The sequence below is a fragment of the Cydia pomonella genome, chromosome 15 (genome assembly GCF_033807575.1).
Source record: "Cydia pomonella isolate Wapato2018A chromosome 15, ilCydPomo1, whole genome shotgun sequence".
In the NCBI taxonomy this organism is placed as follows: Eukaryota; Metazoa; Arthropoda; class Insecta; order Lepidoptera; family Tortricidae; genus Cydia; species Cydia pomonella.
Genome location: NC_084717.1, coordinates 20,629,638 through 20,650,427, shown reverse-complemented (window position 1 = coordinate 20,650,427; position 20,790 = coordinate 20,629,638). Strand labels below are relative to the sequence as shown.

The window sequence follows — 20,790 nt, the reverse complement described above, 5'->3', positions numbered from 1 at the left end:
TCAGTGAGTGAGTGAATCAGTGACGATATCGGAGTTAATCAGATATCAATAAAATCTAAAGTTTACGAGCTATCTAATTGGAACTTTCTATGTTTAATAAGTCCACTATTGACAACATATCCCGAGAATTTTGTATATCTGGTATAATCCAAACCTAAGATAAGGAGCATCTAAATTCGATACCTTAGTTAGTTAGTTTTTCGGCCTTTTCCGCAACTCGACATCCATTGTATAGTTTCTATTTTCCTCCGTGAGCTTCTACGGATTATCGTCTTATCTATTGTTTAAAAACCGCAAAGGCGCGTGCCACTATGAAAAAATGGTCAAGCCGCATAGGTAGCGTTTATTGAATTACTACTCTATTGAGCACGGAATAAGATTCATTATGAACTAATACAGATTTTGCGTGAAAAACGAGGTAGCGCTTCTCTAGCCACCCCAGCTCTACAAAACCTAACAGTGTTTGCAGGATATTCAATACCTCTTTCAGTGTGTTCGGCGTTCCTAGGTTTTTATTCATGTATACTTCTACCTGTTTGCATTCTAGAAGAATATGTTTTGCTGTTTCCTCCTCCTCCATGCACGCTCTGCACATGGGGCTGTCTGTATTACTCATGTTGTGCAGGTGTTTGTTTAGTCTGTTATGTCCTGTAATAAATCCGACACCTTGTTTTCATACCCTAGATATTATAATAATATAATAAGACGCGAGTTGGCACAGTGGCTGTTATCAGCCACTGGGTAGAAAGCGGCGTACACCTCTCTACACCCCTGAGCCGCTCACACCGGTGTTGCTCCTGGTCGTCTTCACGACGGCATTTTCAGGGGCCCATCTAGTGGGCGGCGAGTCACCGCCTGCCTCGATAACTAGTGGAAACATTGTTATGGCAGGTGTCCGGATATCTTTGCAATAACCCAGTCTTATTGTCCTCCCAAACTTCAATCCATAGACCGTTATACTGTTCACTTTACTACAATAGTCCCAATGCCTGTTGCGACCGGTTCATGGGTGTCTATTGTTGCGCCCGTGAACGGGTTCCAGCAGGCGTTCTACATGACATTAAAGCTCTCCAAGAGGCCTCTACGTGTTGGATCTATATCCCCACGCAAGCCTATCAAAAGACCGGGATTTATAGGCCCGTGAAATCCAAGGAGATATAATAATATTATATATAGGACATTATTACACAAATTGACTAAGTCCCACAGTAAGCTCAATAAGGCTTGTATTAAGCGTACTTAAACAACGATATATATAATATATAAATACACAATATATTATAACAAATACTTTTCTTATATATAAATATTTATAAATACTTAAATACATAGAAAACACCCATGACTCAGGAACAAATATCCATGCTCATCACACGAATAAATGTCCTTATCAGGATTTGAACCCGGAACCATCGGCTTCATAGGCAGGGTCACTACCCACTAGGCCAGACCGGGCGTTAAAACTCGTCACTTTTGATACTGACAAATCACATTCATAACAAACCCAGACCATAGCAAATTTATAATCTGTTTTTACAATCCGAATACGTCCCCTATATTTTTAATACAAAATCAGTACAAATACAATAGCAAGGTACATAATTGGGTAATAAATTTCCCGTGAACGTGTATTGACAATCCACATCAAAAAGGACCTTATGGCGGTTGGCGCTTACGTCGTGTAGTTACCGCATTAGTATTGGCGCGCCGCTAATAACGGCGTAAACGCCGACCGCCATAAGGTCCCTTTCGATATGAATTGTCACGTAAATTGTCAAGCTAATATTAATAGCTTCCGTCTACACTAGTCGTAGAACCGAGACCAATTTGAACATAACATTTTATTCAAATTACATAAAAATTATAATTGATAGTAGTGTTGGTTAAGTTAAGACTCGAGTCCTTTTACTCGACTTAGTTTTTCAAACTTTATAATTAAGACGAAACTCGAGTTATTTTCAACTTATTAGAGAACCGAGTCTTTTGTAGAGACTTGAGTCCTTTTCGAAGAACTTGTAATTTTATTATAAATAACTTCGAATTGCGTTGTCTTTATGTAAAATTCATGGATATACATAACTTTAATCATACAATAACGCCTATTTCCTTTACTGTTGTTTAGATAAACCTATAAAATTGTTGACTGAGTCTTTATTCGGAGACTCGAGTCCTTTTGAGTTGCGCTTAAAAAAGACTCAATAAAGGACTCGACTCGGGACTTAAAAGACTCAGAAGTTTTTTAAGCTCTGAGTCTCTTAAAAAACAAGTCGAGTCCTTCAATTCAGACTCAAAAGACTTGAGTTCCTACGGATTGGATACGTATCGTCACTACGTAGGTAGTTGGTATATAATACGAGTATTAACTGATTGCCAAGTCTGCGAGTGCAGGTGACCCACGTCTCCCATTCAAGGTTCGTTTTTTAAATTATTAAGTACCTTTTTTTAGGGTTCTGTAGCCAAATGGCAAAAACGGAACCCTTATAGATTCGTCATGTCCGTCTGTCTGTCCGATTATGTCACAGCCACTTTTTTCCGAAACTATAAGAGCTATACTGTTCAAACTTGGTAAGTAGATGTATTCTATGAACCGCATTACGATTTTTACACAAAAATAGAAAAAAAAAACAATAAATTTTGGGGGTTTCCCATACTTAGAACTGAAACTCAAAAAATCTTTTTTCATCGAACTCATACGTGTGGGGTATCTATGGATAGGTCTTTAAAAATTATATTGAGGTTTCTAATATATTTTTTTTCTAAACTGAATAGTTTGCGCGAGAGACACTTCCAAAGTGGTAAAATGTGTCCCCCCCGTACGAGTCGATTTCTGCCAAGTTCTTCGAATTTAGGCTCAAAAAACTCGAATTCCTACCGACACTATTCTTCTTTCGGTCACATAATGAGTTTTTAGAGTACGACTTTCATTACGTATACGTAATGTGTATAAAATTTTGCAGATAACAATGACTGGGACGCTCGCAGTCGTGGCAGTGCTGGCTGCAGTCGCAACAGTACGGGTACGTAGCCCTCTGTAACCCGGCTAATGATGTGTCTTCGGAAATTTGTCACGTTTTCAACTAACCAACATTGTCGGTTGTCGATAAGGTTGATTTCAAATTGAAGCTTCATGGAAATGACGCCTTATGAACAACAGACAATAAGTATCGTTTTAACTGAGAATGTCACATTTGATTTGACGACCGGTCTGGCCTAGTGGGTAGTGACCAGTGTGCTGGGTTCGAATCCAGGTAATGTCTTTTATTTGTGTCATGAGCACAGATATTTGTTCCTGAGTCATTTATATTTTTAAGTGTTTGTATCAATAAATTATTCAATGATTTATTTCCATAAGACACGGTATATACATTAAAATAGTACTGCCAAACTGCAAAACAGTGTGATGGTAGTTAGTTTCGCTCTTGATATATTTGTGTCAGTTAAATATAAACATGCTGTATTATTTTAACTTAATAAGTAATTATAATTATTCTAATTAGCCTTCGATCAGCAAACATGGGCTAACTTTTTTTGTCGCGATTTTTATTCTATGGTGCAGGTCGGCCAATAATCTTTTGCGTCAACATTTTTTTCTTTTACTTTCTACTTGGGGGCGTCCATTAATCGCGCCATATTGTATAGGGGGGGGGAGGGGGTCAGCAAAAAATCACCAATGATCACCACAGGGGACGGGGGGGTATGGACACGTATCACGTGTATTTTTTTTTTCATCTGTGCTATACTGTATTATAGTCAATAAAATAAAAATAATAGTTTTCCGCCCTTCAATTAACCAAACTGTCAAAACACGTGTACTTAGGTTCATTTGTTAGAAAACTGTTCTTTAGTTATCGAAAAAAATACACGTCATATTGGATGGGGGGGGGGGTCCTGAAAATATCACCAAAGATCACCATGGGGGAGGGGGGGTCTAAAACAAGCCAAAAACGTATGACGCGATTAATGGACGCCCCCCTATCAGAATCCGATACGGCGATACGGCGTCATATGAAAGAACAATGTTCACTAACACAACTTAAGAATGCATTTAAATATTGATTATAACTGGAATTTGTTATTTGCTGAAATGTAATGTACTACGACTTATATGTAACGTATTTTCTACAGACGTATCAAATCACTGATTTACATATTTCAAGTATTTGTATTTGTTATTATAAAATACAGATTGAAGTATTTTTGTTTTTTGTTATAGCCGCGGACTTGTTTTTATTTTATTTCTACATATGAAACTATAGGTTTATTTTTTGTCTATAAGTTTTGATCAAAAAATGTGTATGACTGTTTGTTTCTAAATAAATAGAAAAAAAAACTATAATCCAAATATCTTAACATACTAACTTTAATATTTAGGATAATACAGTGGTATATAAAATATGATTTAGCCGATATAAGATGATATTTATAACACAATCTTTAACAATTTAAACTAAATTAAAGTGGGATATAATCATTTAATTATTTAATACATTTTCTTTACAGTGTGTCATGCCCCCGTAAGTTATTCACATACGTAACCTCCCAGGAATGGGGATTGTAACCCAATATTGGATGGGATGTTAAAAAGAAATAAGACGACCACTTCTCCACATGTGCCCATTTTCCTCTTTAGACTCGTATTATTTTAGGGCCTCCACTAACGTGTCGGCTCTCAAACTCACTTGTCCATCTTTGAGCGGTTTTCCGGCCTCTCCTACAACGTACTATTTCCGTTATTTTTAATCCATCTGAATCTCATGAATTAAAACTGCGTATCGTGTATAAGGAATTTAATATACATCCCGACGTTCCGGTAAAATCCGTTAACACTTGAGTAACTATCGCGGTAAAGACAGTATACCGGGGGTTTCCTGTAACATGAGCAAATCATTAAAACTCTAAACGCCATCCATCCATATAGGTGTCCATGGGCGGCGGTAATCGCTTACCATCAGGTGATCCGTCTGCTCGTTTGCCTCCTCTACCATAAAAAAAAACGAAACTTAAATTGTATTCCTCAAATGATGACACTTTTGTTCAATAACTTTTAAAAATTATTACGTCTTTAGATGACTTACTTTTCAAAACAAAATCAGTACCTAATAACTTCTATGTACTTTGTACCCGGGTGTCCTTAAACTACGTCCAAAAGAGAGGTATGGGCAATGTGAATGTCATCTCGCCTTGTGTGGTAGGGCACAGCACAGCAGATGTTACGTTTTCTCATATTTAGTCTGCCTCTTTCGCACTCATGGCTTGTTCATATACGTGATGGCTGCCCTTTCGCACACTTCATCTGTCTGTCAAGCGAAGCGTTTGACATGTCTCTGGTTTGTACAAATAGCAAAACTACACTATCCATTTGTCGACCTTATGGCTTTGATAATAAAGTCCACCGATGGACAGTTAACAGTTTGGGCGATGCTAATGATGCTATGCAGAAGCAGTTACGTGACTTCGTCCCATTTCGCCTTAAATCGGGCTCCTGCCCACAGACCACCAGCACCAGACCAGCCTGGACATCATCACGCTAGACCAGGCTCTCCGCTGCGAGCAGTCGACGATTACCGGCGTGACGACAACCAACCAGAGCAATTTGAGAATTATCGACGTTGTGGGTGGTTAGTGCTCCTTTTTTACCACCTTTGATATATCTACAGTATGAGCGAAAACTATAGATCGTGTCATTCACGATGACGCGTGCCTTGTTATTGTTAAGGTTAGATTTGACAACTCTGCGCGTCATCGTGGATGACACGAACTATACGTTAAAGATATAATATTTTAAACCTTCGCGTTTTGAAGACATGATAGGTATTTAAATTCGCAATGAACGCAGTTTAAAATATGATACTTACGTTAAAAAGAGTTTTTAGGAATCTTTTTCCTAAACACATATTATTACAAAATGACGATAAAAATAAAACTACAATCATTGAATTAAAATAAAGCGTATCATCTTCAATATATTCTCCTTTAAAGGAGCTAACTAGCTTTGATACAATTCAACTCGATTCAATTCGATGTCTTTATTTTGCATAAAAAGTGTTACATAAAAGTAATTAAAAGATATTTACAGGATCACACAATTTACCAACAATTGCCGTGCAAAATATGGTGAAAACAATTATTACGAAATTTAAACAATACGTATTTATGTACACTGACCGGCCTGTTGCTATCTCTATTGCACGTGCCTAATTATATTGCTGTCTCGCCCATGATTCCGGTTGACAATATCACTGTGCGAAAGTGACAGAAATATAATTACTCACGAGCAATAGAGATAGCAACAGGCAGGTCAGTGTACAAATTCCTTGTGGAACGCTTTTGCTTGTGGAGGTGGAGCGACTTTTCTTTACTATTATGAACTCGCTACAATGTATTTTCGATTAACCGGAATCTATCTATCTTCTGTAAAGTTCTCCGTTCACTAGATTAGGTATACTTTAATATCTGGATCTTTTGTGTCTCACGTCTTTCACTAATAATGAGACAGCAGTGTCTAACCATCATGGCGTTACAGTACTTTTTAAATAGCCTGTGGACATATGATACTCACACGGCTCACACCCTCATTACCTCTTCACTACACACACACTTAAATACACAAACACTCACTTATAAGGAAAAATACGTAATATGCAAACATTACTTTATAAATTGTGTCATTTCATATACCGTAGATGGGACGCTTACAACTCGTACAGGCATTATTAACACTTTAGACTACAATATTCTCTTTTATTTATTTTTATATTGGGAATGGCAGCGTTAGAACTAATGTCTGAAATCGACAACTCGTTTAATGTAGAATGCCATACAATATCCACTCCTGAACAGTGTAGTCCCATTATCTCTAAGTATTCTATAAAACTTCTTCAAATAAACATAAGAAGTATACAACGCAACTTTGACAATTTCTTATTGATTTTTGCTCGGTTAAATATAAGTTTTGATATTATTATTTTCAGCGAATGTTGGATCAATGATAACTCTACGATAAAACAAATAAACGGATACACATCATTTAGTACAAAAAAGTATATTAACAAATCAGGAGGGGTTATCGCTTATGTGAATAACAAATGGTCGCCAAATGTCTCAGAACCAGATATAGCTGACGCAAACTGTTTAGAGATAAATATTCCCAGCGTTTCTACAGTTTTAGCTATCTATCGGTCCCCGTCTTTTTCAAATATAGACAATTTTTGCTTATCTCTGGACCAGTTTCTTAGAACCGTCTGCCGAAAGTCTTGTCTGATAGTGTCAGGTGATATGAACATTAACATTTTGGAATCAGCAGATTACGAACATGCTTCAAGATACCTGGAAGTGCTTGCTTCGCATGGGTTACTCTCCTCGGTCAACAAACCAACACATAATAAAACCTGCATAGACCATATCTTCATATCAAGCAGTCTTTCCGCTGAGTCGATTGTATGCGAGTCCGACCTAACTGATCATGATTTAATTATGATCGGCATCGTTACGAAACGTAATAGGAACACTACTCAAAAAAGGTCAAGAATAAAGGTTAACTACGACGGACTGAACAGAGAACTTGAATTTGCCGACTGGTCCCCTGTTGTGCGAGCAACCAATGTGGATGATGCCGTGTCGATTTTCTCAAACATTGTCTCAGAGGCGATCTCTAGAAACTCCAAAAAGATTCAAGTAAGCCGCTCTAAATTCTGTATCCAACCTTGGATGACTCCTGGGCTAATTAGGTGTTCAAAACAGAGAGACAAACTACATCGGATATCGCGGCAATTTCCAAAAGACGAAACTAAAAAACTTGTATACACAAGATATCGCAACTTTTTTACTAATCTTCTGAGAAATCTTAAAGCGGAACATGAGAGAAATGAACTCACTGCCCACAAAAAGTCGCCTAAAAAACTGTGGAAAACCATAAATAAAATTACACATCGGAACCCTACGAACTCTACTGCGCAAAATCTGACAAAGATCAAAAGTACTGAAAGAGAGTCCCTGAACGTATGTAACGAATACTTTGCTTCTGTCGGTCAGGACCTTGCCAACATAATCTTAACAGAGGAAAATGAAACACAAGAGTCTTTGGCAGCCAAAGTTAAAGTAAAAACATCAAGATTTAACTCAATATTCATCTCCCCTACAGATAAAAGAGAGGTTCTCAGCCTAATCCAAAAATTAGACCCAGATAGTTCTCCAGGCCTTGACAATATTAACAATAAAATTTTGAAAGCCATTGCTTCGGCTATTGCTGAACCCCTTGCAGTGATTTTTAACCAAAGCATAGAAAGTGGTATATTTCCCACGGCTTGGAAAATATCGGCAATAGTACCGATTCACAAAGGAAATGCCAAAAATGAACTCTGCAACTATCGGCCTATATCACTACTGGGATGTTTCTCAAAACTTCTAGAGCGAATTGTGAATAAAAGGATAGTTACATACCTTGAATCCAATTGTCTTCTAGCAGATCGTCAGTTTGGCTTCAGAAAGGGAAAATCGACCGAAAATGCCGTTACTCTTCTCACAAACATTGTCTCTTCACATTTGGACGAGGGTCGGGCCTGTGTCGGAGTCTTTCTAGACTTAGCGAAAGCCTTCGACACGGTTTCTGTCCCCATCCTTTTGAGAAAACTAGAGGCGTACGGGTTTCGAGGGAATACACTAAAATGGTTTACTAGTTACTTGACTGAAAGAAGGCAGTGTGTCCAAGTTGGGGAACACTTTAGTGACCTGAGAGCGGTTTCATTTGGCGTACCACAGGGCAGCATTTTGGGTCCTACCCCTTTTTCTATTGTATATCAATGACATTACACGTATCCCTTTAAAAAATGCTGAACTGCTGTGTTATGCCGATGACACCGCTATCGTCTTTCACGGTTGCTCTTGGGAAAACGTCGATAGCCTTGTCCAGCATGGTATGTCTCTAATGTCAGGTTGGTTAAAGCAGAATCTTTTAACTTTAAATACAACCAAAACGAAATTCCTTTGTTTCCATAAGACAGCGGCTTCTTCACCAGGACTACAGATGAAACTTACAGTCCACAACCGTGGCTGCACTGTTAATTCAGCCCAAACTTGTGTGTGTGACCACATGACAAGATCGAACACAATAAAGTACCTCGGAATTGTGATAGACGAGAAATTAAACTTCAGGCCGCATGTGGAGGCACTGGCGGGTAGGGTCCGAAAGCTGATATACACTATGAAGTTGCTAAGAGAATCAGCTGATTTCCCCCTATTAAAAACTATTTATACGGCTCTTGGACAGTCGATAATTAATTACTGCATCCTTGCCTGGGGAGGTACAACCACGACTATTCTTCTGAAATTAGAAAGAGCGCAAAGAGCGGCGCTGAAGGTAACCTTAAAGAAATCAATTAGGTACCCTACGAAGGACTTGTACAATGACGCTCAAGTACTCAGTGTTCGGAAGCTCTATCTTCTGAGGGTGGCTTTGTCGGTACACAAAATGGTGCTCAACTCATCTAACTACAATAGTTTACTCAAAAATCGAATATTTAAAATTCCTACGAATGCCGTCAAAACCACATTTGCACATCGTTTTTCAGTCTTTCTGCACCCCCGAATCTATAATTGTCTAGTTAATTTGTACAATTTTAAAGAATATTCGGTCGTAGAAGTAAAAAAGCTCTTAACAATTAATATGATGAATTTATCGTTTTTAGACACAGAAAACATTATTAAGATAACACCCTAACATAACACACACATACCTCCTCCCCCCCAACACAATCTCTCTCTCACACACACACAAACACACACACACACACACACACACACACACACACACACACACACACACACCACACACACTGTGCTGACACTAAATAAGAATTAGGCTTTATAAGCTTCTCTTATAAGTTATCTGCTTGTATTATCTATTACTAAGCTTTATTAATTTTAATTTCCTTATCCTACTTTTTCTTTCTCTGTTCAACATGGTAGCCAATAGCCGCTTATGTAATATATTTAAGTAAATCGTATAATTTCCCTCACGGGACAGGCTTTGCCTAGTGTGGGGGTCAGAATAAATTGTAACTTGCTCTAATATTTTTTTTGGAAATAAAACTATTTGTATTTGTATTTGTATATGCATTTCCAGTCCAGGAATAACCTCTTTTTTACAGGTCATGTTTAAAAATCATGTTTAAAAGTGGCAAACATGACCTCGCCGAACTTGACTCCGACTCTAGTCACAACCATCAACGGTAAGCGCCTATATTATACTCGTATTATATACGAATTAAAAACCTTTAGTTTTTCATACTGAATGTCAATTTGGAGAAGATTACGCCATACAACATTTTTGGTTGGGAAGCCCATCATAGGGCAGAACTCGCGTATTTGTGTACGTACGTCGCGTAGGAGTCAGGAAGGAAGAGCTTCTCTTCTTCTTCTCTGCCGATCCTCGGTAAGTGGAGTGTGTGTACACATACAAACACAAGAGTCTGAAGCGTCGCAACATACAACAGAGATTGTATATGAATTCAACCTACCTGACAGGCGGTTTTTCTCTACATTGACTTACTGTTGCCTAAGCATCTGTCAAGGTCTTACTGCAGAAAAAGCCTCGGCCTGACTTATATATTCCTGAAATGAGGGAACCGACTCATACGTACAATCGGACGGTGTGAGGTAACCGACTGGAATTAGTTTCATGGTGTTATCAGATGGGTATATTTAGGAGTTCCGATGGTCACCTTTTAGAGCGCCTGCCAAGCAGTCTTGGGCTAATAAATGCAATTCATTTGTAATTGCATTACGCATTGTATTTTATACTAACAAATTGTATTAGTCATTTTACTTGATTAAATAAATGAATTGAATTGATTGATTAAATTACATTTAATGCAATTACTTGTAATGCATTACGCTCGTAATTTAATTAAATTTAATTTGAATTACCTGGTAATTTTTAATTGAAATTACTTTAATTCGTAATTGCATTACGCAATTACGCTGTGTAAACTATTTATTACTTACACAAACGAGATCAAATTTACCCACGTGGAATAGTTAAGGAAAATATTTACAGGAAGTACTTAGGTATAAGTAATTTTTTAGTCTTACATTTTCTTAGTAACATGATTTTAACAAGTTTAAGTGTAAATCTTCGAATGGTAATATAATCATATCCGGGAGGTACAGTCAACTGCAAAAGTGTACATATATGTGTCAGTCCTAAACAAAAGGGACCTTGTAGCGGAAATTGAGTTGTCTAAGGGATATAAATCAACCCACCTAAAAACACCGCCATAAGGTCCCTTTTGTTTTGGACTGACACAAATAGCGTCCAAGGTTGAATGTAAGAACCAAAACATGTCCTAAAAAAACTTACACAAGTATGTAAAAAAAATGAAAATTTTGAGGATAAGTTCGTTAAAATTGAGTTGCAAAATTTGGTCTTAACATATTAAATTAAAACACAAACCCACAAACATATATAGCATGCAAACAATGAAAATGTTTTTACTAAGTGAGTGTAATTTGTAATGCATTACGAATTAAAATTACAAAATGTAATTTCTAATTGCATTGTGAATTATATTTTGTAATTCGCAATACAATTAAAGTCCACCGATGAACAGTTAATGCATAGTGTGGGCGATGCTATGGAGAAGCAGTCACGTGACTTCGTCCCGTTTTGCCTTAAATCGGGCTCCTGTCCACAGACCACCATCATCAGACCAGCCTGGACATCATCACGCTACACTAGGCTCTCCGCTGCGAATATTCGATGCTTACAGGCGTGACGACTACCACCCAGAGCAATTTGAGAATTATCCGCGTGGGGGGTGGTTAGTGCTCCTTTTTTTAACACCTTTAATATCTACAGTATGGGCTAAAAATATAGATCGTGTCATTCACGACAGCTCGTATTGTTTTTGTTAAGGTTAGATTTGACAAATCTGTGCGTCATCGTGAATGACACGAACAATACGTTAAATATATATTATTTACAATATTCACGTTTTAACATAATAAACATAGGTATTTAAATTCGCCACTGGACCCAGTTTTAATATGATACGTTGAAAAGAGTTCATAGGAATATTTTTTTCAACACCTACACTACACATACATTATTACAAAATGTCGTTAAAAAAAGTAAAGCTACAATCATTGAATTAAAACAAAACGTATCATCTTCAATATAATATATTCTCCTTTAAAGGAGCTAAATAGCTTTGATAAATAAACAAATGTTTGTTAAAATTATAAACATTATGTCGCAGTAAAAAATCACGTGTCTAAATATTTTAAGCCAACCTGTATTATAAGTCATGAAGGCTATAATTGTCAGTAATGAAGTCTAACTAAAGGATAATTAAGCTCTTTCCACTGGGGCGAAGATGACTGGAGATGGACGGATACATTGGTGCTATCCAGCAGAGCGGAGACGACAACTAATGTTATTGGCTCATTCTCGGCTCTGCACCGAGATACAAATATTTTTTCATCATGTAACAACCACATTATAAAAGAAAAGACGCTTTCCACGTGTATTTTATACCACCTGTTGCTATCTCTATTATACGCCCATGAGAGAACTTTAGAGACGATAGATGAGATGGTGGTTAATCGAAAAATACATTCTATCGAGTTCGTAATAGTAAAGAAAAGACGCTCCACAAGCCAAAGCATTCCACAAGGATTTAGTGCACTGACCTGCCTTAGAGAACAGAGAACTTTAGAGAGGAGAGATAGATGGCGGTTAATCTAAAATACATTATAGCGAGTTCATAACTCTACTCTATGGCTCGTGCGTAATTATATTGCTGTCTCGCCCATGATTCCGGTTGACAATGTGCGAACGTGACAGCAACATAATAACGCAATAAAGTAGAGTTATGAACTCTCTATAATGTATTTTAGATTAACCGCCATCTATCTATCTTCAATGTTCTGTGTTCACTAGATAAGGTGTATTTTAATATGCATTATATTTACAATCCAGGCATAAACTCACTTTTTTACAGGTCTAGTTTAAAAATTATGTTTAAAAGTGGCAAACATGACCTCGCCCAACTTGACTCCGACTCCAGTTACAACCATCAACGGTAAGCGCCTATATTATACTCGTATTTTATATGAATTAAGAACCTTTAGCTTTTCATACTTAATGTCAACGTGGGGAAGATTGGCATATAACATTTTTGGTTGGGAAGCCCATCATAGGGCAGAACTCGCGTATTTGTGTACGTACGTCGCGTAGACACAGTCAGAAAGGAAGAGCTTCACTTCTTCTGCTCTGCCGACCTTCTGTCAGTAGAGTGTGAGTACAAACGCATGAGTTAGAAGCGACGCAACATACAACAGAGCTTGTATATAAATACATCATACTTGAAAGACGGTCTTCTCCACATTGACCTTGGGTACTTACTGTTGTCTAAGCATCTGGCAAGGTCTTACTGAAGAAAAAGCCATGGCAATCATATATTCCTGAAATGAGGAAACATACCTACCGACTGGAATTAGTTTCATGGTGGTATCAGATGGGTATATTTGGGGGTTCCGATGATCACCTTTGATAGCGTCTGCCAAGCACTTCCGGCAAAAAAAAATACTGACAGATTTCGCTTTTCTGTGTCTACCAGTAAATTTCTAACTGCTGCCATAACTATTTTTTCAGTATCAGATGCGTTAAATCGGCCCCCCTTTTTCGCACCGAAAGTAGTCTAAATATTCAGAGACGTAAATGGGGACCACGTTTGTACAAATAGCAACACTCTTCCCTGTCCATCGGTGGACCTATGCCTATTGTAATAAGGTCCACCGATGGATAGTTAACAGTGTAGGCGATGGTATGAAAAAGCAGTCACGTGACATCGTCCCGTTTCGCCATAAATCGGGCTCCTGTCCACAGAGCACCATCACCAGACCAGCTTGGACATCATCACGATACACCAGGCTCTCTGCTGCGACCAATCGATGATTACCGGCGTGACGACTACCAACCAGAGCACTTTGAAAATTATCCGCGTGGGGGGTGGTTAGTGCTCCTTTTTTACCACCTTTAATATCTACAGTATGGGCTAAAAATATAGATCGTGTCATTCACGACGACTCGTATTGTTTTTGTTAAGGTTAGATTTCACAAATCTGCGAGTCATCGCGGATGACACGGACTTTACTATGGAAGGTGGAGGTAATGAATGGAATCTCCATATACCAAAAAGTGTCATCAAAAAACCTGGCGCTACAATACCTAGAATACTTGAAATAAAAATCTAATCATAGACAGCGCACGTCACTCCGTCAATAACGCCTAGGTTCTAGCTTCTAGCTACTCTAGCGCTACTCTGGAGAGATTTGGAATTATTATTTATAGCTGACAACTGGACACTTTTGCATCAGTTCTGCCTATGGAGATTGCTTTCCTTACCTCTACCTTCCGTAGACTTTACGTTAAAGATAGGTATAATAGGTATAATTTAGTAAACATTTATTGGATTTTTTAGTACAAAATGCTTTTTACTCTTTAAATTAATATTTAACCATAAGCCGCATAGTTATTAAATTTAGTATAATGTAGTATAAATTAGATTAATTTTATTTATGAATATAAGATTTATATGCCCGTTAGCTGGCTGAATACACTGTTCTTTGAAATGTATTTGACAACATCCACTTGACTGTATTCTAGCAAATAAATGATTTGATTGATTGATTGAAAAAAATATTTAAAACTTTCGCATTTTGAACACATGATGAAACATAGGTATTTAAATTCGAAATGGACCCGGTTTTAAATATGATACGTTGAAAAGAGTTTATAGAAACAGCAACAGGCCGGTCAGTGTACAAAATCCATGTGGAATGGTTTTTGCTTGTGGAGCGTCTTTTTTATACTATTATGAACTCGCTAGAATGTATTTTCGATTAACCGCCATCTATCTATCTTCTCTTTAGTTCTCTGTTCACTAGATCAGGTATAATTTAATATGCATTATATTTCCAGTCTAGGTATAAACTCACTTTTTTACAGGTCAAGTTTAAAAATTATGTTTAGAAGTGGCAAACATGACCTCGCCCAACTTGACTCCGACTCCAGTTACAACCATCAACGGTAAGCGCCTATATTATACTCGTATTTTATACGAATTAAGAACCTTTAGTTTTTTATACTTAATGTCAACGTGGCGAAGATTGGCATATAACATTTTTGGTTGTGAAGCCCATCATAGGGCCGAACTCGCGTACTTGTATACGTACGTCGAGTAGATACAGTCAGAAAGGAAGGGCTTCTCTTCTTCTGCTCTGCCGACCTTCTGTCAGTAGAGTGTGTGTACAAACGCATGAGTTAGAAGCGAAGCGACGCAACTTACAGCAGAACTTGTATATAAATACATATGTTGTATACTTGACAGACGGTCTTCTCCACATTGACCTTGGGTACTTACTGTTGTCTAAGCATCTGTCAAGGTCTTACTGCAGAAAAAGCCTTGGCAATCATATATTCCTGAAATGAGGAAACATACCTACCGACTGGAATTAGTTTCATGGTGGTATCAGATGGGTATATTTGGGGGTTCCGATGGTCACCTTTGATAGCGTCTGCCAAGCACTTCCGGCAAAATAAAAATACCAACAGATTTCGCTTTTCTGAGTCTACCAGTAAATTTCTAACTGCTGCCATAACTATTTTTTCAGTATCAGATGCGTTAAATCAGCCCCCCTTTTTCGCACCGAAAGTAGTCTAAATATTCAGAGAGGTAAATGGGGACTACGTTTCTACAAATAGCAACACTCTTCCCTGTCCATCGGTGGACCTATGCCTATTGTAATAAGGTCCACCGATGGACAGTTAACAGTGTAGGCGATGGTATGAAAAAGCAGTCACGTGACATCGTCCCGTTTCGCCATAAATCGGGCTCCTGTCCACAGAGCACCATCACCAGACCAGCTTGGACATCATCACGATACACCAGGCTCTCTGCTGCGACCAATCGATGATTACCGGCGTGACGACTACCAACCAGAGCACTTTGAAAATTATCCGCGTGGGGGGTGGTTAGTGCTCCTTTTTTACCACCTTTAATATCTACAGTATGGGCTAAAAATATAGATCGTGTCATTCACGACGACTCGTATTGTTTTTGTTAAGGTTAGATTTCACAAATCTGCGAGTCATCGCGGATGACACGGACTTTACTATGGAAGGTGGAGGTAATGAATGGAATCTCCATATACCAAAAAGTGTCATCAAAAAACCTGGCGCTACAATACCTAGAATACTTGAAATAAAAATCTAATCATAGACAGCGCACGTCACTCCGTCAATAACGCCTAGGTTCTAGCTTCTAGCTACTCTAGCGCTACTCTGGAGAGATTTGGAATTATTATTTATAGCTGACAACTGGACACTTTTGCATCAGTTCTGCCTATGGAGATTGCTTTCCTTACCTCTACCTTCCGTAGACTTTACGTTAAAGATAGGTATAATAGGTATAATTTAGTAAACATTTATTGGATTTTTTAGTACAAAATGCTTTTTACTCTTTAAATTAATATTTAACCATAAGCCGCATAGTTATTAAATTTAGTATAATGTAGTATAAATTAGATTAATTTTATTTATGAATATAAGATTTATATGCCCGTTAGCTGGCTGAATACACTGTTCTTTGAAATGTATTTGACAACATCCACTTGACTGTATTCTAGCAAATAAATGATTTGATTGATTGATTGAAAAAAATATTTAAAACTTTCGCATTTTGAACACATGATGAAACATAGGTATTTAAATTCGAAATGGACCCGGTTTTAAATATGATAGGTTGAAAAGAGTTTATAGAAACAGCAACAGGCCGGTCAGTGTACAAAATCCATGTGGAATGGTTTTGCTTGTGGAGCGTCTTTTTTATACTATTATGAACTCGCTAGAATGTATTTTCGATTAACTGCCATCTATCTATCTTCTCTTTAGTTCTCTGTTCACTAGATCAGGTATAATTTAATATGCATTATATTTCCAGTCTAGGTATAAACTCACTTTTTTACAGGTCAAGTTTAAAAATTATGTTTAGAAGTGGCAAACATGACCTCGCCCAACTTGACTCCGACTCCAGTTACAACCATCAACGGTAAGCGCCTATATTATACTCGTATTTTATACGAATTAAGAACCTTTAGTTTTTTATACTTAATGTCAACGTGGGGAAGATCGGCATATAATATTGTTGGTTGGGAAGCCCATCATAGGACCGAACTCGCGTATTTGTATACGTACGTCGAGTAGACACAGTCAGAAAGGAAGGGCTTCTCTTCTTCTGCTCTGCCGACCTTCTGTAAGTAGAGTGTGTGTACAAACGCATGAGTTAGAAGCGAAGCGACGCAACTTACAGCAGAACTTGTATATAAATACAAATGTTGTATACTTGACAGACGGTCTTCTCCACATTGACCTTGGGTACTTACTGTTGTCTAAGCATCTGGCAAGGTCTTACTGAAGAAAAAGCCATGGCAATCATATATTCCTGAAATAAGGAAACATACCTACCGACTGGAATTAGTTTCATGGTGGTATCAGATGGGTATATTTGGGGGTTCCGATGATCACCTTTGATAGCGTCTGCCAAGCACTTCCGGCAAAAAAAAATACTGACAGATTTCGCTTTTCTGTGTCTACCAGTAAATTTCTAACTGCTGCCATAACTATTTTTTCAGTATCAGATGCGTTAAATCGGCCCCCCTTTTTCGCACCGAAAGTAGTCTAAATATTCAGAGACGTAAATGGGGACAAATGGGGGTTTGTACAAATAGCAACACTCTTCCCTGTCCATCGGTGGACCTATGCCTATTGTAATAAGGTCCACCGATGGACAGTTAACAGTGTAGGCGAAGGTATGAAAAAGCAGTCACGTGACATCGTCCCGTTTCGCCATAAATCGGGCTCCTGTCCACAGAGCACCATCACCAGACCAGCTTGGACATCATCACGATACACCAGGCTCTCCGCTGCGACCAATCGATGATTACCGGCGTGACGACTACCAACCAGATCACTTTGAAAATTATCCGCGTGGGGGGTGGTCAGTGCTCCTTTTTTACCACCTTTAATATTTACAGTATGGGCTAAAAATATAGATCGTGTCATTCACGACGACTCGTGTTGTTTTTGTTAAGGTTAGATTTGACACATCTGCGCGTCATCGCGGATGACACGGACTTTACTATGGAAGGTGGAGGTAAGGAATGGAATCTCCATATACCAAAAAGTGTCATCAAAAAACCTTAAATAGGTGGCGCTACAATACCTACAATACTTGAAATAAAAATCAAATCATAGACAGCGCACTTCACTCCGTCAATAACGCCTAGGTTCTTAGCTACTCTAGCGCTACTCTGGAGAGATTTGGAACTATTATTTATAGCTGACAACTGGACACTTTTGCATCAGTTCTCCCTATGGAGATTGCTTTCCTTACCTCTACCTTCCATAGACTTTACGTTAAAGATAGGTATAATAGGTATAATTTACGAAACATTTATTAGATTTGCTTGTGGCGCGTCTTTTTAGGGTTCCGTAGTCAATTAGGAACCCTTATAGTTTCGCCATGTCCGTCTGTCTGTCCGAGGCTTTGCTCCGTGGTCGTTAGTGCTAGAAAGCTGAAATTTGGCATGGATATATAAATCAATAAAGCCGACAAAGTCGTACAATAAAATCTAAAAATTTAATTTTTTTAGGGTACCTCCCCTACACGTAAATTGGGGGTGATTTTTTTTTTGCTTCAACCCTACAGTGTGGGGTATCGTTGGAAAGGTCTTTCAAAACTAATAGGGGTCTTCAACAAACATTTTTTGATATAGTGAATATATTCGGAGATAATCGCTCCGAAAGAAAAAAAGAATATGTCCCCCCCCTCTAACTTTTGAACCATAGGTCCAAAAAATATGAAAAAAATCGTGGAAGTAGAGCTTAAGAAATACATTATATGAAAACTATAGCGGACATGATCAGTTTAGCTGTTTTTGAGTTATCGCAAAAAGTTTCCCCTTCATAGTAAAAAGACTTACTTTAATTAGGTACTGATTATGCAAATTTGCTTATTTGTTTAACTCGGGTGAAAGGTACCGTTTCATCCCTTGTTTAACAATTTACTATACTTTAAGCTCCAGTTTAGCTTATTGTGACGGAAGAGTAACTACGGAACCCTACTCTGAGCATGGCCCGACATGCTCTTGGCCGGTTTTTTTATACTAGTATGAACTTGCTAGAATGTATTTTCGATTAACCGCCATCTATCTATCTTCTCTTTAGTTCTCTGTTCACTAGATCAGGTATAATTTAATATGCATTATATTTCCAGTCTAGGTATAAACTCACTTTTTTACAGGTCAAGTTTAAAAATTATGTTTAGAAGTGGCACACTTGATCATGCCGAACTTGACTCCGACTCTAGTTACAACCATTAACGGTAAGCGCCTATATAAAGTCCCGGATAGACGTGCGAGTAAGTTAGCGAACTTACAGCTCGACGACCTTTTTCGCTCGTGTGTGAGCCTAAGTACGCGTACCTTACAAGCGAAAAAAGTCGTCGAGCCATAAGTTCGCGAACTTACTCGCCCGTCTATCAGCCACTTTATACTCGTATTTTATACGAATTAAGAACCTTTAGTTTTTTATACTTAATGTCAACGTGGGGAAGATCGGCATATAATATTCTTGGTTGGGAAGCCCATCATAGGGCAGAACTCGCGTATTTGTATAAGTACGTACGTCGAGTAGACACAGTCAGAAAGGGAGAGCTTCACTTCTTCTGCTCTGCCGATCTTCTGTAAGTGGAGTGTGTGTACAAACGCATGAGTTAGAAGCGACGCAACATACAACAGAGCTTGTATATAAATACAATATACTTGATAGACGCTCTTCTCCCCATTGACCTTGGGTACTTATTGTTGTATAAGTGTCTATCAAGGTCTTACTGCAGAAAAAGCCTTGGCTTGAGGCTTGACTTATATATTCCTGAAATCAGGGAATATACCTACCGACTGGAATTCGTTTCATGGCGGTATCAGATGGGTATATTTAGGGGTTCCGATGGTCACTTTTGAGAGCGTCTGCCAAGCACTTCCGGCAAAAAAAATACTGACAAAGAGATAACACGTCCAACGTGGTTTGCGTTAAATTACCACAAAAATGCAGGTTAGGTAAAATAAAATATCATAAAACCAGGGTATTAAAAGTTATCACGCGGAACGTGACGTAACCATAGCTACAAGTGACAGAAAGTTGATTCACCCAAATAAATTTGCCGGAAATATATAAGCCTCCTTCGGAGACGGTAATTAAACAATAATTTGATTTAATTTTTACAGGAGAAAACGTGAAAAAGAATAATGGTGGCCGGAAGAACGCATAATATGTCTACATACTATGTGTGGTATATTTAATCCAGCAAATATAAATGTTTATCTCAAAGCAAACAATGTTCTCATTTATGAATTCTTCCAATCCAGTACATTTTGACTAAAACCAGTCATCTAAACTGTAATTTAATTAAATCACCTAATTCCTAGAATATGGTACAATTTTAGTTAGTTGACCGAAGCGTAGCCAAGGTCTACGTTTTGACTCGGGCAATCTGCTTTCGTATGTCCGGATGTTCTCTTCTACAGGTCGCAATTCTCAACCGATTCGCGTGAAATTTTGTGACCACATTCTATGATTAAATAGTTTTTTGTCGATCCAGTCTTTGGAAAGTTTTCAAAATAGCGGAATCATGGTACGTCGCGCTTAAAAATAGCCGTATCGATATCATAAGA

At 38.0% G+C, this 20,790-nt stretch overlaps 1 protein-coding gene across 3 annotated transcripts; it reads left to right on the top strand.

Annotated features, from left to right (window-relative positions):
- Window positions 1-2,345: 2,345 nt before the first annotated feature.
- On the top strand, window positions 2,346-20,454 carry LOC133525475 (uncharacterized). Of its 3 annotated transcripts, XM_061861728.1 has the most exons (14): window positions 2,346-2,411; window positions 2,958-3,017; window positions 4,501-4,514; window positions 5,493-5,618; window positions 10,146-10,226; window positions 11,691-11,816; window positions 12,999-13,079; window positions 13,886-14,011; window positions 15,008-15,088; window positions 15,907-16,032; window positions 17,028-17,108; window positions 17,931-18,056; window positions 19,362-19,442; window positions 20,344-20,454. In XM_061861728.1, the coding sequence occupies exons 2-13, from the start codon at window positions 2,964-2,966 to the stop codon at window positions 19,438-19,440; spliced, it is 1,101 nt and encodes a 366-aa protein (XP_061717712.1). In that variant the 5' UTR covers window positions 2,346-2,411; window positions 2,958-2,963; the 3' UTR covers window positions 19,441-19,442; window positions 20,344-20,454. The 3 variants fall into 3 exon arrangements, with proteins under 3 accessions (XP_061717712.1, XP_061717713.1, XP_061717714.1); XM_061861729.1 differs by lacking the exons at window positions 10,146-10,226; window positions 11,691-11,816; XM_061861730.1 differs by lacking the exons at window positions 12,999-13,079; window positions 13,886-14,011.
- The last annotated feature ends 336 nt before the right edge of the window (window positions 20,455-20,790 follow it).